Source organism: Scyliorhinus canicula, chromosome 1, assembly GCF_902713615.1.
Source record: "Scyliorhinus canicula chromosome 1, sScyCan1.1, whole genome shotgun sequence".
Lineage (NCBI taxonomy): Eukaryota > Metazoa > Chordata > Chondrichthyes > Carcharhiniformes > Scyliorhinidae > Scyliorhinus > Scyliorhinus canicula.
The window spans coordinates 312933030-312960631 of record NC_052146.1 but is presented as its reverse complement, the minus strand read 5'-3'; the positions used below and the strand labels follow the sequence as shown (position 1 = coordinate 312960631).

Sequence of the window (27602 nt, the reverse complement as noted above, 5' to 3'; positions counted from 1 at the left end):
ATGTCTAATGGCATCATAATTGCCCTTCCCGCAGCTATAACTCTTGCCCTGCAGGGTATACTTATCCCTTTCCATTCCATCACTAACGTAAAGATCACCGAATTGTGGTCACTGTTTCCAAAGTGCTCACCTACCTCCAGATCTAACACCTGGCCTGGTTCATTACCCAAAACCAAATCCAATGTGGCCTCGCCTCTTGTTGGCCTGTCAGCATATTGTGTCAGGAAACCCTCCTGCACACATTGTACAAAGAATGACCCATCTAATGTACTCGAACTATATCTTTTCCAGTCAATATTTGGAAAGTTAAAGTCTCCCATAACAACTACCCTATTACTTTCGCTCTTTTCCAGAATCATCTTCGCCATCCTATCCTCTACATCCCTAGAACTATTAGGTGGCCTATAGAAAACTCCCAACAGGGTGACCTCTCCTTTCCTGTTTCTAACCTCAGCCCATACTACCTCGGAAGAAGAGTCCCCATCTAGCATCCTTTCCGCCACCGTAATACTGTCCTTGACTAGCAGCGCCACACCTCCCCCTCTTTTGCCCCCTTCTCTGAGCTTACTAAAACACCTAAACCCCGGAACCTGCAACAACCATTCCTGTCCCTGCTCTATCCATGTCTCTGAAATGGCCACAACATCGAAGTCCCAGGTACCAACCCATGCTGCCAGTTCCCCTACCTTATTTCGTATATTCCTGGCATTGAAGTAGACACACTTCAAACCACCTACCTGAACACTGGCACCCTCCTGCGAAGTCAAATCTGTGCTCCTGACCTCTATACTCTCAATCTCCCGTACCCCAAAACTACAATCCAGGTTCCCATGCCCCTGCTGAATTAGTTGTAGGCTTAAGTAGGGTGCTCTTTCCAAGGGCCGCTGCAGGCGTGATGGGCCGAATGTCTTCCTTCTGCACTTTAAATTCTATGAACAGGGGACCCAGCACAGATCCCTGTGGTATCCCGCTGGGCACTGGCTTCCAGTCACTGAAGCAGCCGTCTGTCATCCTCTGTCTCCTACAGCTCAAGTCAATTTTGTATCCCATGTGCATTTATATGCCTTCTTCACAAGTCTCCCATGTGGGACCTTGTCAAAGGCTTTGCTGAAATCCATATAAACCACATCAACTGCACTACCCTCATCTACACACCTGGTCATACGTTCAAAAAATTCAATCAAATTTGTTAGGCATGACCTCCCTCTGACAAAGCCATGCTGGCTATTCCTGATCAAACCCTGACCTCTCCAAGTGGAGATAGATTCTCTCCTTCAGAATCTTCTCCAATACCTTCCCTGCCACTGCGTGTGACTCACTAGCCTGTAGTTCCCTGGCTTGTCTCTACAACCTTTCTTAGATAGTGCGACCACATCATCTGTTCTCCAGGCCTCTGGCACCACCCCGTGGCCAGAGAGGAATTAAAAATTTGGATCAGGGCCCCTGTGATCTCCTCCCTCGCCTCCCACAGCATCCTGGGACACAATTCATCGGGACCTGGAGATTTGTCCACTTTTAAGCCCGCCAATACCTCCAATACCTTGCTCCACCCTGTGACAATTTGCTCAAACCTCACAATCTCTCTCCCCGAGTTCTATATCTACCTCCTCATTCTCTTGGGTGAAGACAAATGTGAAATATTCATTCAACACCCCACCAATGTCCTCGGCTCCTCCCACAGATTCCCCCCATGGTCCCTAATGGGTGTAGCCAACTGGGGTGGCCACGTCCCGATTTCAAAATGGACACTCGCGAGGAGTGTAGGGAAAATTGGTCAGCTACACGGAACACAAGCAGGTGCAAGGTTTCCTGTGTATTAAGATTTGCAGAACCCAGACAGAACCGAAACCAATAGCCATTTACATACTAATGAGCGATCTCCAGAAACAATCAGAAACATCGAGTCAATCGGGACCAAGACAGACTCCCCGGCGCCAGCGGGAGTTAGGACAAAGGCAAGCCAACGGACACATAGGGCCCGCCCAACGATCAGGGAACACCTCCTGTATTGGAGAAATCGATTAGAACGATTGGGACATGGTCCAATTAATTAGGACCAAGTCCGGGGTCCGCCCAAAAGGGCACGAAACCCCTGGGGGCTATAAGATAGCGTCCCCAAGTTCAGTTCGCTCTCTTGGCAGCTCTCAAAGAACTCTTGACCGTGACTCTCAGCGAGGAGAGACCTGCCTAGCAGCTGCATCAACCAAGTAAGTCTCAAGTCAACGCACACTACGACATAGACGCTCCTAACTACTATTCCGTACCAGTTTGAAGCCAGCAGATTCAGAACCGGACAAAGGCCATTGTTCCTCTGACCTGGTGGACCATTCGAAGCTAAGTATAGGCTTTAGTAGCAGTGATAGTTTAGTAAGTAGAGTTAATGCATGAGTAGTGATTGACTGTGTGTATAATAAATGTGTATTGATTTGAAACTTACTAACTGGTGTATTGAGTCATTGATCAGTACTTGGCTTTGAACCTTGTGGTGGTATCAGAAAGATTCCTGGCGACTCTAGAGCAAAGGTTATTAAAACAGAGCAATTAAAGAGAAAGCGTAACGAGCAACATGGGCCCTCCTCTTCCCATTGATATACTTATAGAATATCTGGGGATTTTCCCTACTTTTATCAACTAGAGATTTTTCATATTCCCTCTTTGCTCTCCTAATTGCTTTCTTAAACTCCATCCTGCACTCTCTCTACTCCACTAATGCCTCTGCAGACTTGCTCCCCTTCTACTTTCTAAAAGCCTCTTTTTTGCTTCTCACTATATCCTGAACATGGGCGGCACGGTAGCACACTGGATTCACAGCTCCAGGGTCCCAGGTTCGATTCCCGGTTTGGGTCACTGGCTGTGCGGAGTCTGCACATTCTCCCTGTGTCTGCATGGGTTTCCTCCGGGTGCTCCAGTTTCCTCCCACAATTCCCGAAAGTCATGCTGAAAGGTGAATTGGACATGCTGAATTCTCCCTCTGTGTACCCAAACAGGCGCCGGAATGTGGCGACTAGGGGGATTTTCACAGTTACTTCATTACAGTGTTAATGTCAGCCTACTTGTGACAATAAAAGATTATAATATCTCCGGTCATCCATGGTTCCCTGGGCTTGTTACTCCTTGCTATTACCCGAGAGGGAACATATTGGGCCTGTACCCTCCCCATTTCTATTTTGAATGCCCCCCACAGGTCTTCTGTAGTTTTCCCCACAAGTAACTCTTTCTAGTCTACCTTGGCCAGATCCTGCCTTATTTTACTAAAGTCTGCTCTCCCCCAATCCACAACCTTTTTTGCAATTTGTCTATTTCTTTGTCCATAACAAATTTAAATTGCACCATAAGAACTTGGAGCAGGAGTAGGCCATCTGGCCCCTCGAGCCTGCTCCACCATTCAATGAGATCATGGCTGATCTTTTGTGGACTCAGCTCCACTTTCCAGCCCGAACACCATAACCCTTAATCCCTTTATTCTTCAAAAAACTATCTATCCTTACCTTAAAAACATGTAATGAAGGAGCCTCAACTGCTTCACTGGGCAAGGAATTCCATAGATTTACAACCCTTTGGGTGAAGAAGTTCCTCCTAAACTCAGTCCTAAATCTACTTCCCCTTATTTTGAGGCTATGCTCCCTAGTTCTGCTTTCACCCACCAGTGGAAACAGCCTGCCCGCATCTATCCTATCTATTCCCTTCATAATTTTATATGTTTCTATAAGATCCCCCGAATCCTTCTAAATTACAACGAGTACAGTCCCAGTCTACTCAACCTCACCTCATAATCCAATCCCTTCAGCTCTGGGATTAACCTAGTGAATCTCCGCTGCACACCCTCCAGCGCCAGTACGTCCTTTCTCAGGTAAGGAGACCAAAACTGAACACAATGCTCCAGGTGTGGCCTCACTAACACCTTATACAGTTGCAGCATAACCTCCCCAGTCTTAAACTCCATCCCTCTAGCAATGAAGGACACATCTCCATTCACCTTCTTAATCACCTGTTGCACCTGTAAACCACTTTTTTGCAACTCATGCACTAGGACACCCAAGTCTCTCTGAACAGCAGCATGTTTTAATATTTTAACGTTTAAATAATAATCCCTTTTGATGTTATTCCTTCCAAAATGGATAACCTCACATTTTTCAACATTGTATTCCATCTGCCAGACCCTAGCCCATTCACTTAACCTATCCAAATCCCTAAAAGACTTCCAGTATCCTCTGCACTTTTTGCTTTACCACTCACCTTAGTGTCGTTTGCAAACGTGGACACATTGCCCTTGGTCCCCAATTCCAAATCATCTATGCAAATTGTGAACAATTGTGGGCCCAACATGGATCCCTGAGGGACACCACTAGCGACTGATTGCCAACCAGAGAAACACCCATTAATTCCCACTCTTTGTTTTCTATTAATTAACCAATCCTCTATCCATGCTACTACTTTACCCTTAATGCCATGCATCTTTATCTTGTGCAGCAACGTTTTGTTTGGCACCTTGTCAAAGGCTTTCTGGAAATCCAGATATACCACATCCATTGATTATCTACCGCACTGGTAATGTCCCAAAAACATGCCACTAAATTAGTTAGGCACGACCTCCCCTTTATGAACCCTTGCTGCGTCTGCCCAATGGGACAATTTCCATCCAGATGCCTCGCTATTTCTTCCTTGATGATAGATTCCAGCATCTTCCCTACTACCGAAGTTAAGCTAAGTGGCCTATAATTACCCGCTTCTGCCTATCTCATTTTTTAAACAGTGGTGTCACGTTTGCAATTTTCAAATCTGCCGGGACCACCCCAGAGTCTAGTGAATTTTGGTGAATTATCACTCGTGCATTTGAAATTTCCCATGCCATCTCTTTTAGAACTCTGGGAAGCATTCCATCAGGGCCAGGAGACTTGCCTACCTTTAGCCCCATTAGCTTGCCCATCACTACTTCCTGAGTGATAAAAATCATCTCAAGGTCCTCACCTGTCATAGCCTCATTTCTATCAGTCGCTGGCATGTTATTTGTGTCTTGCACTGCAAAGACCGACCCAAAAAATCTGTTCAGTTCCTCATCTCCCATTATTAAAACTCCCTTCTCATCTTCTAAAGGACCAATATTTACCTTAGCCACTCTTTTTTGTTTTATATATTTGTAGAAACTTTTACTATTTATTTTTATATTCTGAGCAAGTTTACTCTCATAATCTATTTTACTCTTCTATATTAATATTTTAGTAGCTTTCTGTTGCCCCCTATAGATTCTCCAATCCTCTAGTCTCCCACTAATCTTTGCCACTTTGTATGCTTTTTCCTTCAATTTAATACTCTCCCTTACTTCATTAGATATCCTCGGTCGATTTTCCCTCTTTCTACCGTCCATCCTTTTTACATAGAACAGTACAGCACAGAACAGGCCCTTCGGCCCTCGATGTTGTGCCGAGCAATGATCACCCTACTCAAACCCACGTATCCACCCTATACCCGTAACCCAACAACCCCCCCCCCTTAACCTTACTTTTAGGACACTACGGGCAATTTAGCATGGCCAATCCACCTAACCCGCACATCTTTGGTCTTTTTGTTGGCATAAACCTTTGCTGAACACTGTGAAAAATCGCTTGGAAGGTTCTCCACTGTTGCACCATAAAGTCTTTGCTCCCAGTCTACCTGAGCTAGTTCTTCTCTCATCCCACTGTAATCTCCTTTGTTTAAGCACAAAACACGAGTATTTGATTTTACCTTCTCACCCTCCATCTGTATTTTAAATTCCACCATATTGTGATCGCTCCTTCCGAGAGGATCCCTAACTATGAGAGCATTAATCAATCCTGTCTCATTACACAGGACAAGATCTAGGACCGCTTGTTCCCTCGTAGGTTCCATTACATACTGTTCTAGGAAACTATCGCAGATACATTCTATAAACTCCCCCTCAAGGCTGCCTTGACTGACCTGGTTAAACAAATCGACATGTAGATTAAAATCCCCCATGATAACTGCTGTACCATTTCTACATGCATCAGTTATTTCTTTGTTACCTGCCCGCCCCACCATAATGTTACTATTTGGTGGCCGATAGACTACTCCTATCAGTGACTTTTTCGCCTTCCTATTCCTGATTTCCACCCAACTGGATTCAACCTTATCCTCCATAGCATCGATGTCATCCCTCACTATTGCCCGGATGTCATCCTTAAATAACAGAGCTACACCACCTCCCTTACCATCCACTCTGTCCTTCCGAATACTTTGATACCCTCGGATATTTAACTCCCAGCCGTGACCATCCTTTAACCATGTTACAGTAATACAAAGAACAAAGAAAATTACAGAACAGGAACAGGCCCTTCGGCCCTCCCAGCCTGCGCCGATCCAGATCCTTTATCTAAACCTGTTGCCTATTTTCCAAGGATCTACTTCCCTCTGTTCCCTGCCCGTTCATATATCTGTCTAGATGCATCTTAAATTATGCTATCGTGCCCGCCTCTACCACCTCCGCTGGCAAAGCGTTCCAGGCACCCACCATCCTCTGCGTAAAAAACTTCCCACGCACATCTCCCTTAAACTTTCCCCCTCTCACCTTGAAATCGTGACCCCTTGTAATTGACACCCCCACTCTTGGAAAAAGTTTGTTGCTATCCACCCTGTCCATACCTCTCATAATTTTGTAGACCTCAATCAGGTCCCCCCTCATCCTCTGTCTTTCCAACGAAAACAATCCTAATCTACTCAACCTTTCTTCATAACTAGCACCCTCCATACCAGGCAACATCCTGGTGAACCTCCACTGCACCCTCTCTAAAGCATCTACATCCTTCTGGTAATGTGGCAACCAGAACTGCACGCAGTATTCCAAATGTGGCCTAACCAAAGTCCTATACAACTGTAACATGACCTGCCGACTCTTGTACTCAATACCCCGTCCGATGAAGGCAAGCATGCTGTATGCCTTCTTGACCACTCTATCAACCTGCGTTGCCACCTTCAGGGTACAATGGACCTGAACTCCCAGATCTCTCTGTACATCAATTTTCCCCAGGACTCTTCCATTTACCGTACAGTCCGCTCTTGAATTAGATCTTCTAAAATGCCTCACCTCGCATTTTCCTGGATTGAACTCCATCTGCCATTTCTCTGCCCAACTCTCCAATCTATCTATATTTTGTTGTATTCTCTGACAGTCCCCTTCACTATCTGCTCTCTGCAACTCCACCAGTCTTAGTATCATCTGCAAACTTGCTAATCAGACCACCTATACCTTCGTCCAGATCATTTATGTATATCACAAACAACAGTAGTCCCAGCACGGATCCATGTGGAACACCACTGGTCACAGTTCTCCATTTGAGAAACTCCCTTCCACCACTACTGTTCTCTCCTGTTTCCCAGCCAGTTCTTTATCCATCTAGCTAATACACCCTGGACCCCAGGAGACTTCACTTTCTCCATCAGCGTACCATGGGGAACCTTATCAAACGCCTTACTGAAGTCCATGTATATGACATCTACAGCCCTTCCCTCATCAATCAACTTTGTCACTTCCTCAAAGAATTCTATTAAGTTGGTAAGACATGACCTTCCCTGCACAAAACCATGTTGCCTATCACTGATAAGCCCATTTTCTTCCAAATGTGAATAGATCCTATCTCTCAGTATCTTCTCCAGCAGCTTCCCTACCACTGACGTCAGGCTCACCGGTCTATAATTACCTGGATTATCCCTGCTACCCTTCTTAATAGTAAGGGATGACATCGGTGCTATGGAGGATAAGGTTGAATCCATTTGGGTGGAAACCAGGAATAGTAAGGCGAAAGAGTCACTGATAGGAGTAGTCTATAGGCCACCAAATAGTAACATTATGGTGGGGCAGGCAATAAACAAAGAAATAACGGATGCATGCAGAAACGGTACAGCAGTTATCATGGGGGATTTTAATTTACATGTCGAATGGTTTTGACCAGGTCGGTCAAGGCAACCTTGAGGAGGAGTTTATAGAATGTAACAAAGAACAAAGAAACTTACAGCACAGGAACAGGCCCTTCGGCCCTCCCAGCCTGCGCTGATCCAGATCCTTTATCTAAACCTGTCTCCTATTTTCCAAGGTCTACTTCCCTCTGTTCCTGCCCATTCATATACCTGTCTAGATACATCTTAAATGATGCTATCGTGCTCGCCTCTACCACCTCCGCTGGTAAAGCGTTCCAGGCACCCATCACTCTCTGCGTAAAAAACTTTCCACGCACATCTCCCTTAGACTTTCCCCCTGTCACTTTGAAATCGTGACCCCTTGTAACTGACACCCCCACTCTTGGGGAAAAGCTTGTTGCTATCCACCCTGTCCATACCTCTCATAATTTTGTAGACCTCAATCAGGTCCCCCCTCAACCTCCGTCTTTCCAACGAAAACAATCCTAATCTACTCAACCTTTCTTCATAGCTAGCACCCTCCATACCAGGCAACATCCTGGTGAACCTCCTCTGCACCCTCTCCAAGGCATCCACATCCTTCTGGTAATGTGGCGACCAGAACTGCACGCAGTATTCCAAATGTGGCCGAACCAAAGTCCTATACAACTGTAACATGACCTGCCGACTCTTGTACTCAATACCCCGTCCGATGAAGGCAAGCATGCTGTATGCCTTCTTGACCACTCTATCCACCTGCGTTGCCACCTTCAGGGTACAATGGACCTGAACTCCCAGATCTCTCTGCACATCAATTTTCCCCAAGACCCTTCCATTGACCATATAGTCCGCTCTTAAATTTGATCATAAAAAATGCCTCACCTCGCATTTGCCTGGATTGAACTCCATCTGCCATTTCTCTGCCCAACTCTCCAATCTATCTATATTTTGTTGTATTCTCTGACAGTCCTCCTCGCTATCTGCAACTCCACCAATCTTAGTATCATCTGCAAACTTGCTAATCAGACCACCTATACCTTCCTCCAGGTCATTTATGTAGACCACAAACAATAGTGGTCCGAGCACGGGTCCCTGTGGAACACCACTAGTCACCCTTCTCCATTTTGGGACACTCCCTTCCACCACTACTCTCTGTCTGCTGTTGCCCAGCCAGTTCTTTATCCATCTAGCTAGTACACCCTGAATCCCATACGACTTCACTTTTTCCATCAACCTGCCATGGGAAACCTTATCAAACGCCTTACGAAATTCCATGTATACGACATCTACAGCCCTTCCCTCATCAATTAACTTTGTCACTTCCTCAAAGAATTCTATTAGGTTTGTAAGACATGACCTTCCCTGCACAAAACCATGCTGCCTATCACTGATAAGTCTATTTTCTTCCAGATGTGAATAGATCCTATCCCTCAGTATCTTCTCCAACAGTTTGCCTACCACTGACGTCAAGTTCACAGGTCTATAATTCCCTGGACTATCCCTGCTACCCTTCTTAAATAAAGGGACAACATTAGCAATTCTCCAGTCCTCCGGGACCTCACCCGTGCTCAAGGATGCTGCAAAGATATCTGTTAAGGCCCCAGCTATTTCGACCCTCGCTTCCCTCAGTAACCTGGGATAGATCCCATCCGGTCCTGGGGACTTGTCTACCTTAATGTCTTTTAGAATACCCAAAACTTCCCCCTTCCGTATGACAACTTGACCGAGAGTATTTAAACATCCATCCCCAGCCTCAACATCCGTCATGTCCATTTCCTTGGTGAATACCGATGCAAAGTACTCATTAAGAATCTCACCCATTTCCTCTGACTCCACGCATAAATTCCTTCTTTTGTCTTTAAGTGGGCCAATTCTTTCTCTAGTTACCCTCTTGCTCCTTACATACGAATAAAATGCTTTGGGATTTTCCTTAACCCTGTTCGCCAAAGATATTCCATGACTCCTTTTGCCCTCTTTATTGCGCGTTTGAGATTTGTCCTACTTTCCCGATATTCCTCCAAAGCTTCATCAGTTTTAAGTCGTCTAGATCTTATGTATGCTTCCTTTTTCATCTTAGCTAGTCTCACAATTCTACCCGTCATCCATGGTTCCCTAATCTTGCCATTTCTATCTTTCATTTTCACAGGAACATGTCTGTCCTGCACTCTAATCAACCTTTCCTTAAAAGACTCCCACATTTCAAATGTGGATTTACCCTTAAACAGCTGCTCCCAATCCACATTCCCTAGCTCCTGCCGAATTTTGTTATACTCTGCCTTTCCCCAATTTAGCACTCTTCCTTTCGGACCCCTCTTGTCCTTGTCCATGAGTATTCTAAAACTTACGGAATTGTGATCGCTATTCCCAAAGTAATCACCGACTGAAACATCAACCACCTGGCCGGGATCATTCACTAATACCAGGTCCAGTATGGCCCCTTCCCGAGTTGGACTATTTACATACTGCTCTAAAAAACTCTCCTGGATGCTCCTTACAAATTCTGCTCCGTCTACGCCTCCAACACTACACAAATCCTATTCAATCCTATCCCACTCGCCATGCTCAATGGCCGTCCCGCCCACCGCCATGCTCAATGTCCCCCCCGCCCCTCGCCATGCTCAATGGCCCCCCCCGCCCCTCGCCATGCTCAATGGCCCCCCCGCCCCTCGCCATGCTCAATGGCCCCCCCGCCCCTCGCCATGCTCAATGGCCCCCCCACCCCTCGCCATGTTCAATGGCCCCCCGCCCCTCGCAAAGCTCAATGTCCCCCCCCCCGCCCCTCGCCATGCTCAATGGCCCCCCCAACACTCGCCATGTTCAATGGCCCCCCCGCCCCTCGCCATGTTCAATGGCCCCCCGCCCCTCGCCATGCTCAATGCCCCCCGCCCCTCACAAAGCTCAATGGCCCCCCCGCCCCCCGCCATGCTCAATGTCCCCCCGCCCCTCGCCATGCTCAATGTCCCCCCGCCCCTCGCCATGCTCAATGTCCCCCCGCCCCTCGCCATGCTCAATGGCCCCCCCGCCCCTCGCCATGCTCAATGTCCCCCCGCCCCTCGCAAAGCTCAATGGCCGTCCCGCCCCTCGCCATGCTCAATGGCCCCCCCACCCCTCGCCATGCTCAATGTCCCCCCGCCCCTCGCCATGCTCAATGTCCCCCCGCCCCTCGCAAAGCTCAATGGCCCCCCCGCCATGCTCAATGACCCCCGCCCCTCGCCATGCTCAATGTCCCCCCCGCCCCTCGCCATGCTCAATGGCCACCCGCCCCCCCGCCATGCTCAATGTCCCCCCCGCCCCTCGCCATGCTCAATGGCCGTCCCGCCCCTCGCCATGCTCAATGGCCCCCCGCCCCCCCGCCATGCTCAATGGCCCCCCCGCCCCCCCCGCCATGCTCAATGGCCCCCCGCCCCTCGCCATGCTCAATGGCCCCCCCGCCCCTCGCCATGCTCAATGGCCCCCCCACCCCTCGCCATGCTCAATGGCCCCCCCCGCCCCTCGCCATGCTCAATGCCCCGCCCCCCCACCATGCTCAATGCCCCCCCCGCCCCCCCACCATGCTCAATGCCCCCCCGCCATGCTCAATGGCCCCCCCGCCCCCCCGCCATGCTCAATGCCCCCCCGCCATGCTCAATGCCCCCCCCGCCCCTCGCCATGCTCAATGTCCCCCCGCCCCTCGCCATGCTCAATGGCCCCCCGCCCCCCCCCGCCATGCTCAATGGCCCCCCCGCCCCCCCGCCATGCTCAATGGCCCCCCCGCCCCCCCGCCATGCTCAATGGCCCCCCCGCCCCTCGCCATGCTCAATGGCCCCCCCGCCCCTCGCCATGCTCAATGGCCCCCCCGCCCCTCGCCATGCTCAATGGCCCCCCCGCCCCTCGCAAAGCTCAATGGCCGTCCCGCCCCTCGCCATGCTCAATGGCCGTCCCGCCCCTCGCCATGCTCAATGGCCCCCCCGCCCCCCCCGCCATGCTCAATGGCCCCCCCGCCCCCCCGCCATGCTCAATGCCCCCCCGCCCCTCGCCATGCTCAATGGCCCCCCCGCCCCTCGCCATGCTCAATGGCCCCCCCACCCCTCGCCATGCTCAATGGCCCCCCCGCCCCCCCGCCATGCTCAATGGCCCCCCCACCCCTCGCCATGCTCAATGGCCCCCCCGCCCCTCGCCATGCTCAATGGCCCCCCGCCCCTCGCCATGCTTAATGGCCCCCCCGCCCCATGCCATGCTCAATGGCCCCCCCGCCATGTCCAATGCCCCTCCCACCATGCTCAATGGACCCCTCCCCCTGCCGTGCTCAATGCCCCTCCGACCCAACGTGCTCAATGGCAACCAATCTTATGAATTGTAAAGCCCCTGCTTCATCCCCTTCAGCTCAAATGTCACCCTCTCAAAGGTCAGAAATTCCAAGGGTCAAACACCCCTCCCTCCAATGGCCCCCCCGCCCCTCGCCATGCTCAATGCCCCCCCCCGCCCCCCCACCATGCTCAATGCCCCCCCCGCCCCCCCACCATGCTCAATGCCCCCCCGCCATGCTCAATGGCCCCCCCGCCCCCCCGCCATGCTCAATGCCCCCCCGCCCCTCGCCATGCTCAATGTCCCCCCGCCCCTCGCCATGCTCAATGGCCCCCCCCCCCCCCCCGCCATGCTCAATGGCCCCCCCGCCCCCCCGCCATGCTCAATGGCCCCCCCGCCCCTCGCCATGCTCAATGGCCCCCCCGCCCCTCGCCATGCTCAATGGCCCCCCCGCCCCTCGCCATGCTCAATGGCCCCCCTGCCCCTCGCAAAGCTCAATGGCCGTCCCGCCCCTCGCCATGCTCAATGGCCGTCCCGCCCCTCGCCATGCTCAATGGCCGTCCCGCCCCTCGCCATGCTCAATGGCCGTCCCGCCCCTCGCCATGCTCAATGGCCCCCCCCGCCCCCCCCGCCATGCTCAATGCCCCCCCGCCCCTCGCCATGCTCAATGGCCCCCCCGCCCCTCGCCATGCTCAATGGCCCCCCCACCCCTCGCCATGCTCAATGGCCCCCCCGCCCCCCCGCCATGCTCAATGGCCCCCCCACCCCTCGCCATGCTCAATGGCCCCCCCGCCCCTCGCCATGCTCAATGGCCCCCCGCCCCTCGCCATGCTTAATGGCCCCCCCGCCCCATGCCATGCTCAATGGCCCCCCCGCCATGTCCAATGCCCCTCCCACCATGCTCAATGGACCCCTCCCCCTGCCGTGCTCAATGCCCCTCCGACCCAACGTGCTCAATGGCAACCAATCTTATGAATTGTAAAGCCCCTGCTTCATCCCCTTCAGCTCAAATGTCACCCTCTCAAAGGTCAGAAATTCCAAGGGTCAAACACCCCTCCCTCCAATACCCCTCCCTCCAAACACCCCTCCCTCCAAACACCCCTCCAGCTTCAGACAGGACCAAACCACATGTACATGGTTTGAGGGAGCCCTCCCACAGTGCTCACTGACATCCTCCACTCCCTCGAAGAGCCGCCTCATTGTCGCCCTCCTGAGCTGCGCCATTTTAACCAACTTCAGCTGCATCAGCCCCGACCTCGCGAATGAGGTTGAGGCGTTCACCCTCCAGAGCATCTCACACCACAAACGTTCTTCCATTACCTCCCCAACTCTTCTTCTCACTTGGCCTGAATCCATTCCATGGACAACTGGCCCTCCTCCAGAATCTTCCCATAAGTCACCAAAGCCACCCCCTTCTCCATTACCCCTGTCGTCAATACCACTTCCAACAACGAGGCGGCCGGCGCTATCGGGAAGCTCAGAACCTCCTGCCTTGCAAAGTCTTGGAGCTGGGTACAAAGATACCCTCGGTTCCATCCCCCCCCTTCCGCACTATCCCCTCCACAGTCCTGAACTCCTAATACATGATGGCCAATGACCCCATCGCTAGTGCAAATAGCAAGGGGGGGGGGATCCTGGACGGGCTGAGAACCAGGCGACACTAATTTAAGGTGACTCGCAAAAGAACCAAAGGAGAAACATTTTTTATACTGCAAGTTGTTTGGATCTGGGATGCACTACAAGGGGAGGGGGCGACGGGGAGGGGGCGACGGGGAGGAGAGGCACTGCGATGGGAACGGGGCAACCTGGAGGGGGGAAACTGTGATGGGATGGGGACGGGGCGACTGGGAAGGGGGAGACATCGCGATGGGGACGCAGCGATGGGGCGCGGCGATGGGGAGGGTGCGATGGGGAGGGGGGATTGGGAGGGGGGACACTGCAATGGGGACGCAGCGATGGGGCGCGGCGACGGGGAGGGTGCGATGGGGCAATGAGGAGGGGGGGGCACTGCGATGGGAATGGGGGGAGGGCAGGTACACGGCATGACTTTTGCAAGGAAGTGGGCAAACTACCTGAAGAAAAAACAATGTGCAAGGTTGCAGGGAAGGACTGGGGAGTGGAACGAGCTCTCACAGAGAACTGGCATGGTTTGGTCAAGTTGAATGGCTTCCTGTGTTGTAATTAGAGGCATATTCAAAATATTCCACAGCAACCTCCAGTTGAAACCAGAAGGTTTGGTCAGATTCTCACCACTTGAGTATATTGCCGAATCATCCCTTTCACAGCCTCCATATTAGTCGCCTCCAACATCAGTGTCACAGCCTGACCCTTCCGAATCTTCACCACACCACGGAAAACCTGCGGGTTGTTATAACAGGCAGCCAACGTAGCTATTGCCATCACCTGGAATATACAACCAGAGTGTCAGACACATAACAGGTACGGAGTGATGGAGATACAAAGCACACAAATGAGCACAAAGCTGAGAGTCAGGCAGACCTTGCCTGCAGATCTCTCTCCAAACACCAATCTGTATTTGATTGCAAAACCCCTACCTGTGGTATAGCACAGAAGTTGAAGACACTCTGATTGTGGAGGCGAGATAAGTACTTAATAACATCTGGGACATGCTGCAGTGCGTTGGTTACCAGCTCATTCAAGCAGTGCAGTGCTGCCTGAATATTCTGGGGTTTGGTAAAGTCAGACAGTTTCTCCGCATACTTGCTCCAGACCTGAAACACACAAGGGGAACAATAGGCAGCTAGACCAGTGACACTGTGCCCAAACAAAAGGACAGAAGGGGAAGGAATCTTCAACCAGAAACATTACGGTAACCAGGATCTAGCACAGCTTTTAAAAAAGAACAGGGAATAGTTTGAAAGATAAAGTCTGAGGGAAAGGGAAGGGGGAAATCGGGGAGCTCAGGCAGTGAAAGAATTCTGGAGGTAATGGTTCAAAATTGCAGAGTTGAGAGGGCGGAACTGCAGGAGAGAAAAGCAAAACAGGCTTTTGCCAACCCCACCTCCAGAGGGACTGGTGTAGGAAGGGTAAACTGGACAGATCTGTGTTTGAGTTGGAATTCTTACTTGTACTGCCCCCTACCCTCCGACTAGAGACACTCACCTCCTGCGGCCAGAACTCACGGCCTTCCTGCTGGTCCTCCAAGTAATCTCGAATGATGTTGGTTTTCTGCAGGAAGAGGCCCATGGAGTTTGCCAGCTCAGTGTCCTGTCCAACAACCGGATCCTCCAGCTCAGAGGCGGAGAATAGACGGGACAAACCGATTCCCACCAGGCCTGCCACATAGTGACAGTACTAAAACAAAGGTGCAGAACGAACATCAGTGAAGGTTCACAGGACAGTGAAACATTCTGCTTCCATTATCCAGCACACAGGTCAGTTACTCATTACTGGACAATATCATTCTCCATCTTCAAACACTCTTACCGTCTGCAACAATCAGTCAAACTATCCCAACGTGCAGGCAGGAGTAACTCAGAACTTATAAAACCAAGAAGGAGGCCATTTGGCCCTTTGAGCTTGTTCTACCTTTCACTAAGGTCAAGGCTAATATTCCACCTCATATTCACCTTCCTGCATTATACCCATATACCTTAATTCCCTTAGCAACCAAGCAACTATTTATCCTCTGTCACGCACACATACCTGTCACAGCTTGTGCTCTACCTGACAGCTCACCAGGAGATGGTGGGGTACTGGCACTGGACCAGTACACCAGAAGCCTAGGCTCATGCTCTGGGGACAAGGTTCAAAACCTGCCACGGGTTCACTAAGCCCTATAGGGAAGGAAATTTGTCGTCCTTCCCTAGTCTGACTTACTGAGACTCTGGACCCATAGAGTCGTGGTCAACTCTAAACTGCCCTCGGGAACGGTGGGCAACCCCGTCTGTTCCAGGATAATTAGGGCTGGGCACCAGATTCTGGTCTCGCCAGTGACACCCACATCAAATTTAATCATTTAAAAAAGCTGTCCTCAACACAAACTTCATTGAAACGTCAAAACACCCTCACTCACCACACCCAACTCTCCACCCATCACAACTCTGTGTAACTCCACATGGCACACACAACACTCACCAACAGCCAGTCTGTGACCCCCTTACCGTGTCCCAGTCTTTGATAGATCCAACTTTTTTTTCCAAAAATTCAGCCATTCCAGCTCCCATTTTGTGGCAGATATTTGCAATCACATCCTGATAGACCTTGGCCAGAGAGCGGAACTCCAAGGATATCTGGGTCAGGGAGCAATAGTGAAAACCAGATCAGAAATAGGCCAAAGACAGAACCCATACCCCAGTGAGAGTCAGTGTGTGTGGGACCCGTACCCCAGTGAGAGTCAGTGTGTGTGGGACCCGTACCCCAGTGAGAGTCAGTGTGTGTGGGACCCGTACCCCAGTGAGAGTCAGTGTGTGTGGGGCCCGTACCCCAGTGAGAGTCAGTGTGTGTGGGGCCCGTACCCCAGTGAGAGTCAGTGTGTGTGGGGCCCGTACCCCAGTGAGAGTCAGTGTGTGTGGGGCCCGTACCCCAGTGAGAGTCAGTGTGTGTGTGGGACCCCTACCCCAGTGAGAGTCAGTGTGTGTGGGGCCCGTACCCCAGTGAGAGTCAGTGTGTGTGGGGCCCGTACCCCAGTGAGAGTCAGTGTGTGTGGAACTGTACCCCAGTGAGAGTCAGTGTGTGTGGAACTGTACCCCAGTGAGAGTCAGTGTGTGTGAGACCCGTACCCCAGTGAGAGTCAGTGTGTGTGAGACCCGTACCCCAGTGAGAGTCAGTGTGTGTGGAACTGTACCAAAGTGAGAGTCAGTGTGTGTGTGGAACTGTACCAAAGTGAGAGTCAGTGTGTGTGGAACTGTACCCCAGTGAGAGTCAGTGTGTGTGGGACCTGTAACCCAGTGAGAGTCAGTGTGTGTGGGACCCGTACCCCAGTGAGAGTCAGTGTGTGTGGGGCCCGTACCCCAGTGAGAGTCAGTGTGTGTGGGACCCGTACCCCAGTGAGAGTCAGTGTGTGTGGGACCCGTACCCCAGTGAGAGTCAGTGTGTGTGGGACCCGTACCCCAGTGAGAGTCAGTGTGTGTGGGGCCCGTACCCCAGTGAGAGTCTGTGTGTGTGGGGCCCGTACCCCAGTGAGAGTCAGTGTGTGTGGGCCCGTACCCCAGTGAGAGTCAGTGTGTGTGTGGGACCCCTACCCCAGTGAGAGTCAGTGTGTGTGGGGCCCGTACCCCAGTGAGAGTCAGTGTGTGTGGGGCCCGTACCCCAGTGAGAGTCAGTGTGTGTGGAACTGTACCCCAGTGAGAGTCAGTGTGTGTGGAACTGTACCCCAGTGAGAGTCAGTGTGTGTGAGACCCGTACCTCAGTGAGAGTCAGTGTGTGTGGAACTGTACCAAAGTGAGAGTCAGTGTGTGTGTGGAACTGTACCAAAGTGAGAGTCAGTGTGTGTGGAACTGTACCCCAGTGAGAGTCAGTGTGTGTGGGACCTGTAACCCAGTGAGAGTCAGTGTGTGTGGGACCCGTACCCCAGTGAGAGTCAGTGTGTGTGGGACCCATACCCCAGTGAGAGTCAGTGTGTGTGGGACCCGTACCCCAGTGAGAGTCAGTGTGTGGGACCCGTACCCCAGTGAGAGTCAGTGTGTGTGGGACCCGTACCCCAGTGAGAGTCAGTGTGTGTGGGACCCGTACCCCAGTGAGAGTCAGTGTGTGTGGGACCCGTACCCCAGTGAGAGTCAGTGTGTGTGGGACCCGTACCCCAGTAAGAGTCAGTGTGTGTGGGATCCGTACCCCAGTGAGAGTCAGTGTGTGTGGGACCCCAACCCCAGTGAGAGTCAGTGTGTGTGGGATCCGTACCCCAGTGAGAGTCAGTGTGTGTGAGACCCGTACCCCAGTGAGAGTCAGTGTGTGTGGGACCCGTACCCCTGTGAGAGTCAGTGTGTGTGGGATCCGTACCCCAGTGAGAGTCAGTGTGTGTGGGACCCGTACCCCAGTGAGAGTCAGTGTGTGTGGGACCCGTACCCCAGTGAGAGTCAGTGTGTGTGGGACCCGTACCCCAGTGAGAGTCAGTGTGTGTGGGACCCGTACTCCAGTGAGAATTGTAATTAAAGCCTCCCCCACACTCCTGACATGAGGATACGTACCGATGGGAAATCCTGTAGAACCTGACGATCCTTCTCCTGGCTCTGGTCGTACCTCCACTCAGGCTGGTACAGGTAGGTGTGGAAATTCTGCAACATAGGGATCTTCACATCCAAAGGGATGGACATGTCATCTTCCACTGTGTCCAGAGCCCGTAACACCAGGTAGAAGATGCAGACGGCCTGGCTGTAGTGAAAGCACAGCATTAGTGTAGGCCACAGGCTGGGTCCCGTCTTGGTTTCTCCTCCCTCAACTCCAGCAACACTGCCCTTCATCGAATCAGAGAATTTACAGTGCAGGAGGAGGCCATTCAGCCCATCGTGTCTGCACCAGCCCTTGGAAAGAGCACCCCACTTAAGTCCACCTCTCCACCCTATCCCGGTAACCCCACATAACCATTTGGACACTAATGGGCAATGTAGCGTGGTCAATCCACCTAACCTGCACATCTTTGGACTGTGGGAGGAAACCGGAGCACCCGGAGGAAACCCACGCACACAGGGGGAGGATGTGCAGACTCCGCACAGCCAGACACCCGAGGCTGGAATTGAACCCAGGATCCTGGAGCTGTGAGGCAGCCGTGCCAACCACTGTGCCACCGTGCTGTCCCTTTCCCCTCACATGCGACCGAGCCAACGCTCACCCGCCCACAGCAACTGCTTCACACCCCACACTCTCAGCAGCCCCTGTCCCAATAACGATAGAATCCCAACAGTGTGGGAATAGGCCATTCAGCCCATCAAGACTGCACTGACCCTCCGAAAGAGCACTTCACTGAGGTCCATTCCCTCGGCCTATTCCCATAACCGCACACATTGATCATGGCCAATCCACCTGACTGGGCTGTGGGAGGAAACCGGAGCACCCGGAGGAAACCCGCGCAGACTCGGGGAGAAAGTGCATTTTGGTGGATAAAACAGTGGATGAAAAATGGAGAGAGGAATATGGTGTAATCTAGGTACGTACCCATGAGAAATAAAAACAGGGTTTCCAAAGACAGAGTACCCTGGAGGACAAAGAATATTGATGATAAAATCAGGAAGAGTATCTCAATGCAGGAGAGAGGCTAAGGCTGGAATAAGGAAGGCTTGAGAGGAAGCAGAGGAAAGGATTGCAGGCTGTGTTAAAACAAAGAGCAAAATGTTCTTCAAACATATTAATGGTAAAAGATTAGTGAAGGATTGAGGGGCAAGCAGGGTAAACTGCTCACTGAAGCAGAGGGTATGGCAGAGGGTATGGCAGAGGTACTAAATCAGGACTTTGGCCCAGTTGAAAATGTGGGTGTTGAGCAACTGAGCAGGAGAAGTGATAAAGAAAAGGTGCTAAACAGGCTGGAAGCCCTCCAGGCAGAGAAGTCGCCAGGCCCGGATGAGATGCATCCTAGATTACTGAGAGGTAAGAAGCATATTGCGGAGCCGTTGACAAAGATTCTCCAGGGGTCTCTGAACACAGGATAAGTCCCGGGGGACCGGAGGATTGTAAATGTGACGCCATTAGAAAGGGACAAAGGATAATCCAGGAAACTACAGACCTGTCAGCTTGACATCAATATACAGACCTGTCAGCTTGACATCATAGTGCGAAAACTGATGGAGGCCATAATACGGGATTAGATAAACAATACACTTGGAGAAAAATAAGTTAATACTAGACAGTCAACATAAGACATAGGAGCAGAATAAGGCCACTCGGCCCATCGAGTCTGCTCCGCCACTCAATCATGGTGGATATTTTTCTCATCCCCATTCTCCTGCCTTCTCCCTATAACCCCTGATCCCCTAATTAATCAAGAACCTATCTACCTCTGTCTTAAAGACACTCAGTGATTTGGCCTCCACAACCTTCTGCGGGAAAGAGTTCCACAGATTCACCACCCTCTGGCTGAAGAAATTCCTCCTCATCTCTGTTTTAAAGGATCGTTCCTTTAGTCTGAGATTGTGTCCTCTGCTTCTAGTTTTTCCTACAACTGGAAACATCCTCTCCACGTCCACTCTATCCAGGCCTCGCAGTATCCCCCCTCATCCTTCTAAACTCCAACGAGGAGAAGGTAGTCAAGAAGGCATACGGCATGCTTGCCTTCATTGGCCGGGGCATTGAGTATAAGAATTGGCAAGTCATGTTGCAGCTGTATAGAACCTTAGTTAGGCCACACTTGGGAGTATAGTGTTCAATTCTGGTTGCCACACTACCAGAAGGATGTGGAGGCTTTAGAGAGGTTGCAGAAGAGATTTACCAGGATGTTGCCTGTTATGGAGGGCATTAGCTATGAGGAGCGGTTGAATAAACTCGGTTTGTTCTCACTGGAACGACGGAGGTCGAGGGGCGACCTGATAGAGGTCTACAAAATTATGAGGGGCATAGACAGAGTGGATAGTCAGAGGCTTTTCCCCAACTGAACCTGCACATTAACCTTAAGAAGTAACCTTAATATGGCTTTGTCAAGGGCAGGTCATGTCTGACAAATTTAATTGAGCACAGTAAGAAGTCTTACAACACCAGGTTATAGTCCAACATGTTTGTTTCAAACACGAGCTTTCGGAGCGCTGCTCCTTCCTCAGTGCTCCGAAAGCTAGTGTTTGAAACAAACATGTTGGACTTTAACCTGGTGTTTGTAAGACTACTTACTGTGCTCACCCCAGTCCAATGCCGACATCTCCACTCAAATTTAATTGAGTTCTTTGATGAGGTGACAGAGGTAGTGGATGAGGGTAGTGCCATGGATGTTGCATATTTGGACTTTCAGAAAGTATTTGATACAGTGCCACATGGCAGGTTGGTCAGCAAATTAAAAATATTTGGGATTGCTGGGTCCTTGGCAGCATGGATTAGAAGTTGCCTGAGAGATAGGATACAGAGGGTAGGTATAGATGGGCATTTCTCAGACTGGAGACCAGTTCAATGTGGTGTTCCCCAGGGCTCAGTGTTGGGACCCTTGCTTTTTCATATTTTTGAATGATTCAGAAGTGACTGTTGAGGGCAAAATCTCTAAATTTGCAGATGATATGAAGCTCGGGAGAATAGTGAATTGTGGGGATGACGCTGAGCGACTTCAGAGAGACGTTGACAAGTTGGCCAAATGGGCAGACACCTGGCAGATAAACGTCAATGCAGCGAAGTGTGAGGTGATGCATTTTGGTAGAAGAAACACGGGGAGACAATACGAAATGAAAGAAAATGAAAATGAATACAGGCTCAACGGTACAACTTTGAGAGTGGGTACAGGGGCAGACGGACCCCGGGGTTCGAGTGCATAATTCTCTGAAGGTGGCCAGACAAGTTGAAACAGTTGTTCAGAAGGCTTACAGCATCCTTGGGTTTATAAATAGAGGCATCGAGTATAAAAGCAAAGAAGTGATGCTACAGCTCTACAAATCATTGGTCAGACCACATTTGGAGTATTGTGTCCATTCTGGCACCATATTTAAGGAAGGATGTTAAAGCCCTGGAGAGAGAGCAGAGGAGATTTACTGGAATGATACCAGGAATGAGGAATTTTAGATACAAGGAAAGATTGGAGAAATTGGGCTTGTTCTCCTTGGAGCAGAGGAGATTAAGAAGATTAAGGTTCAGGGGCGACCTGATAGAGGTCTACAAAATTATGAGGGGCATGGACAGAGTGGATAGTCAGAGGCTTTTCCCCAGAGTAGATGGGTCAATTACTAGGGGGCCTAGGTTTAAGGTGTGAGGGGCAAGGTTTAGACGAGATGTACGAGGCAAGTTTTTTTTTTTTACAGAGGGTAGTGCGTGCCTGGAACTCGCTGCCGGAGGAGGAGGTGGTGGAAGCAGGGACGATAGTGACATTTAAGGGGCATCTTGACAAATACATGAATAGGATGGGAATAGAGGGATACACACCCAGGAAGTGTAGAAGATTTTAGTTTAGACGGGCAACATGGTCGGCACAGGCTTGGAGGGCCGACGGGCCTGTTCCTGAGCTGTACTTTTCTTTGTTCTTAAGTGACCTTATTGAGGTGTTCAAAATTCTGAACAATTTTGACAGGGTAAAGAAGGATATTCTGTTTCCACTGGTTGGTGTGTCAGTGACTGGGGGGGTCACAATTTCAAGATGGTCAGCAAGAGAGCTGGGAGTGAGATGGGAGAAGCTTCTTTGCTCAGAGAGTTGTTGGGGTTTGGAATGTGCTGCCAGGGAGAGATGTTGGGGTTTGGAATGTGCTGCCTGGGAGAGTTGTTGGGGTTTGGAATGAGCTGCCTGGGAGAGTTGTTGGGGATGGAATGAGCTGCCTGGGAGAGTTGTTGGGGATGGAATGTGCTGCCTGGGAGAGTTGTTGGGGATGGAATGTGCTGCCTGGGAGAGTTGTTGGGGTTTGGAATGTGCTGCCTGGGAGAGTTGTTGGGGTTTGGAATGTGCTGTCTGGGAGAGTTGTTGGGGTTTGGAATGTGCTGCCTGGGAGAGTTGTTGGGGTTTGGAATGTGCTGCCTGGGAGAGTTGTTGGGGTTTGGAATGTGCTGCCTGGGAGAGTTGTTGGGGTTTGGAATGTGCTGTCTGGGAGAGTTGTTGGGGATGGAATGTGCTGTCTGGGAGAGTTGTTGGGGATGGAATGTACTGCCTGGGAGAGTTGTTGGGGTTTGGAATGTGCTGCCTGGGAGAGTTGTTGGGGATGGAATGCGCTGCCTGGGAGAGTTGTTGGGGATGGAATGTGCTGCCTGGAAGAGTTGTTGGGGTTTGGAATGTGCTACCTGGGAGAGTTGTTGGGATTTGGAATGTGCTGCCTGGGAGAGTTGTTGGGATTTGGAATGTGCTGCCAGGGAGAGATGTTGGGGTTTGGAATGTGCTGCCAGGGAGAGATGTTGGGGTTTGGAATGTGCTGCCTGGGAGAGTTGTTGGGGATGGAATGTGCTGCCTGGGAGAGTTGTTGGGGTTTGGAATGTGCTGTCTGGGAGAGTTGTTGGGGTTTGGAATGTGCTGCCTGGGAGAGTTGTCGGGGTTTGGAATGCGCTGCCTGGGAGAGTTGTTGGGGATGGAATGTGCTGCCAGGGAGAGATGTTGGGGTTTGGAATGTGCTGCCTGGGAGAGTTGTTGGGGTTTGGAATGTGCTGCCTGGGAGAGTTGTTGGGGTTTGGAATGTGCTGCCTGGGAGAGTTGTTGGGGTTTGGAATGTGCTGCCTGGGAGAGTTGTTGGGGTTTGGAATGTGCTGCCTGGGAGAGTTGTTGGGGTTTGGAATGTGCTGCCTGGGAGAGTTGTTGGGGTTTGGGATGTGCTGCCTGGGAGAGTTGTTGGGGTTTGGAATGTGCTGCCTGGGAGAGTTGTTGGGGTTTGGAATGTGCTGCCTGGGAGAGTTGTTGGGGTTTGGAATGTGCTGCCTGGGAGAGTTGTTGGGGTTTGGAATGCGCTGCCTGGGAGAGTTGTTGGGGATGGAATGTGCTGCCTGGGAGAGTTGTTGGGGTTTGGAATGTGCTATCTGGGAGAGTTGTTGGGGTTTGGAATGTGCTGCCTGGGAGAGTTGTTGGGGTTTGGAATGTGCTGCCTGGGAGAGTTGTTGGGGTTTGGAATGTGCTGCCTGGGAGAGTTGTTGGGGTTTGGGATGCGCTGCCTGGGAGAGTTGTTGGGGATGGAATGTGCTGCCTGGGAGAGTTGTTGGGGTTTGGAATGTGCTGCCTGGGGGAAGACGTTGGGGTTTGGAATGTGCTGCCTGGGAGAGTTGTTGGGGTTTGGGATGTGCTGCCTGGGGGAAGACGTTGGGGTTTGGAATGTGCTGCCTGGGAGAGATGTTGGGGTTTGGAATGTGCTGCCTGGGAGAGTTGTTGGGGATGGAATGTGCTGCCTGGGAGAGTTGTTGGGGATGGAATGCGCTGCCTGGGAGAGTTGTTGGGGTTTGGGATGTGCTGCCTGGGGGAAGTGGTGGAGGCGGATTCCACAGGAGGTTTCAAAAGAGCTAGATATTTATTTGAAAGTGATGAATTTAAAGAGCTGCGGAGCTGGATTCTCCGCCCCGCCGCACCTTATTCGTGTTTTACCCCGCCGACGGGATGCTCTGTTACGCCGGCCGGTCAATGGGGTCTCCTGCTCTACGCTGTCGGTAAACCCCCGAGCTGCCGGCAAAACAGAGAATCCCGCCCAGGGCTGTGGAATGGAACCAGCTGGGAATGGGACCAGCTGGGAATGGGACCAGCTGGGAATGGGACCAGCTGGGAATGGGACCAGCTGGGAATGGGACCAGCTGGGAAGCTCTTTTTGGAGCCGGTGCAGACACGATGGGCCGAACGGCCTCCTTCTGTGCTGTAAATAACAAACATACAAAGTCACGCAAGGCCGGAATTGAACCTAGGTCTCTGGTGCTGTGAGGCAGCAGTGCTAACCACTGTGCCACTGCACCACCCACCAGCAACACCCCTTCCCTCAGCCGGTCCTTCCCCACCCCCCAGAACCATTCCCTCCACTCCCCAGTAATTTAATATTTCCGTAGTGTCCCAGTCACTGGATGGGTTCACTGATCCTTACCGTAGGTCACCGTCCAGCGCCTGAATCACAGCAGCAAAACTGCGGCTCGTCTGGTTCAGATAAACGTAGCATTTCTTCAAGCTTTCACTCATCGAGTCCTGAAAAACATGGACATCAGATCACTGACTCCAGACGAACTTTACCCAATCACTGCTCACACTCTCCAGATCACTGACCCCACACCGAGTTCACCCAATCACTGCTCACTCTCTCCAGATCACTGACCCCACACCGAGTTCACCCAATCACTGCTCACTCTCTCCAGATCACTGACCCCACACCGAGTTCACCCAATCACTGCTGACACTCTCCAGATCACTGACTCCACACCGAGTTCACCCAATCACTGCTCACACTCTCCAGATCACTGACCCCACACCGGGTTCACCCAATCACTGCTCACACTCTCCAGATCACTGACTCCAGACGGACTTCACCCAATCACTGCTCACACTCTCCAGATCACTGACCCCACACCGAGTTCACCCAATCACTGCTGACACTCTCCAGATCACTGACCCCACACCAAGTTCACCCAATCACTGCTCACTCTCTCCAGATCACTGACCCCACACCGAGTTCACCCAATCACTGCTGACACTCTCCAGATCACTGACCCCACACCGAGTTCACCCAATCACTGCTGACACTCTCCAGATCACTGACCCCACACCAAGTTCACCCAATCACTGCTGACACTCTCCAGATCACTGACTCCAGACGGACTTCACCCAATCACTGCTCACTCTCTCCAGATCACTGACCCCACACCGGGTTCACCCATGTAGCAAGGGCTGTTTAGCACAGGGCTAAATCGCTGGCTTTGAAAGCAGACCAAGGCAGGCCAGCAGCACGGTTCGATTCCCGTAACAGCCTCCCCGAACAGGCACCGGAATGTGGCGACTAGGGGCTTTTCACAGTAACTTCATTTGAAGCCTACTCGTGACAATAAGCGTTTTCATTTTTCACTCTCCAGGCCAAGAGACACTGACATTTGCAAACCCTACAACTTGCTTTCATGTTGCACCTGGAAAAGAGTGAAACATTCCAAAGTGTTTCACAGGAGTCTGAACTGAGCTACATCAGGTAGTCAGGTGTCCAAAAGATTGGTCAAAGGAATATGTTTGAAGGGGGCACCTTAAAGGAGGAGAGAGAGAGAGAGAGAGAGAGAGATAAAGGTGTAGAGGAGTTTAAAGTGTGAATTCCAGAGCTTAGTTTATCTGAAGCTGAAGTAACAACTGTTAAATGGTGGGAGGGATTAAAACTGGAGAAGTACAGGAGGTCGGAATTGGAGGGAATTGGATGGAAGAGATTACAGAGATGGGGAGTAGGTGAGAGCATGGAGGGATGGTGGAGGAGCTGCCAGTCTACATCAGCAAGCACACAGGAGGGTGGGTGAACGGCAAGTGGTGCGTGATCGGAGAGTTTAGGATCATGCAGAGTTGGTGGCTGGCCAGGGAAACCTCGGTATGTGCAAATACAGAGGTAACAGAAAAAGACAGAATGAAGGTTTCAGCAACATCGGAGCTGAAGCTCAGGGATCCAATCAGTGGACAAAGGCGACTTTAGTAACGGCATGGGTAAGCTGCAAACAGCGTGTTTGGCCTCAGAGGGGGGCCAGGAGACAAAGATACAAACTTTAACAACCCGGAGAAATAGACTCCTGCTCTTACTTCACGTACCAGGGAGGCTGTTTTGAGGAATAACTTTCTCGGAGTTGCCGTCTTTTCCACATCTGCAAGTGCCACATGCAAGAAGTGCCCACTGGATGGGTCTCGTCGCACCCAACAGGACAGGCACGGTGAGCAGGACAGCCTGCAGCGAGCTGCTTGGTGGCATGGGCAGACGGTGCAGAGGAGAGCACTGCGCCGTGAATCACACTGCATGGCCCGTACTGCCAAAGGCCAGGCACTTCTGGCTACACAGTACATGTTGGGAGGAAAGCCTAGCTGCCAACACAGGCCTTGTAATCAGCTCAGCTCTCAGCCTGTACAGCAGGCACTGTGTCTCGCTCATTCCACAGAAACTTTAACCAGAGGTCGGTCACACCCACCACACAGCCTGGAGTCAACACCAGAAACAGGAGCCCTGCCAAACAGGCAGCCCACAGACCAGAGCCAATCAGGCAGCCCACAGACCCAGAGCCAATCAGACAGCCCAGAGGGCAGAGCCAATCAGGCAGCCCAGAGACCCAGAGCCAATCAGAGAGTCCAGAGGGCAGAGCCAATCAGATAGCCCAGAGTCTGCACTGTCCAATCACAAGGCTAGCTGGTTGTAAGTAGTCACATTGCCCACATGGTGTATTAACTCTTTGTACAATTAGACATTAGACATTCATTGTGCAACTTCAATAATTCATGGATAATCAAACTTATCAAAATAGGAAGAGCTGAAGTTGCTGTCAGCGACAGGACACAGGGCAGGAGCTGGAATAGAGGATCAGGGCTGGCCTAATGTATCATGGCCAATCCACCGAACCCGCACATCATTGGACTGTAGGAGGAAACCGGAGCACCCGGAGGAAACCCACGCAGACACGGGGAGAACGTGCAGACTCCACACAGACAGTGACCCAAGCCGGGAATGGAAGCTGGGACCCTGGAGCTGAGGCAGCAGTGCTAACCACTGTGCTACCGTGCTGCTCACTGCAGCGTCACACATTGTCGAAGACCTTCTCACTCTCACAGGCTGCTCTGTGAACTTTGTTTCCTTGGTCATCAGATTATACAGTGGGGTCAGAGGGGGCGGGGTGGGGGGGGTCAGAGGGGGCGGGGTGGGGGGGGGTCAGAGGGGGCGGGGGTGGGGGGGGGTCAGAGGGGGGTG

At 51.5% G+C, this 27602-nt stretch overlaps 1 protein-coding gene across 1 annotated transcript in view; it reads right to left on the bottom strand.

Annotated features, from left to right (window-relative positions):
- The window catches only part of fdft1 (farnesyl-diphosphate farnesyltransferase 1), a 54669-nt gene extending 27865 nt beyond the window's left edge, over positions 1-26804 (bottom strand). The window contains exons 1-7 of the mRNA XM_038817617.1: positions 26462-26804; positions 24780-24877; positions 18321-18504; positions 16299-16427; positions 15298-15489; positions 14730-14906; positions 14425-14577 (exon numbers count right to left, since the gene is read on the bottom strand). Of these exons, the coding sequence (XP_038673545.1) occupies positions 14425-14577; positions 14730-14906; positions 15298-15489; positions 16299-16427; positions 18321-18504; positions 24780-24877; positions 26462-26710 (1182 nt within the window). The 5' untranslated portion in view covers positions 26711-26804. The remainder of the gene's footprint in view (positions 1-14424; positions 14578-14729; positions 14907-15297; positions 15490-16298; positions 16428-18320; positions 18505-24779; positions 24878-26461) is intronic.
- Positions 26805-27602: the final 798 nt, after the last annotated feature.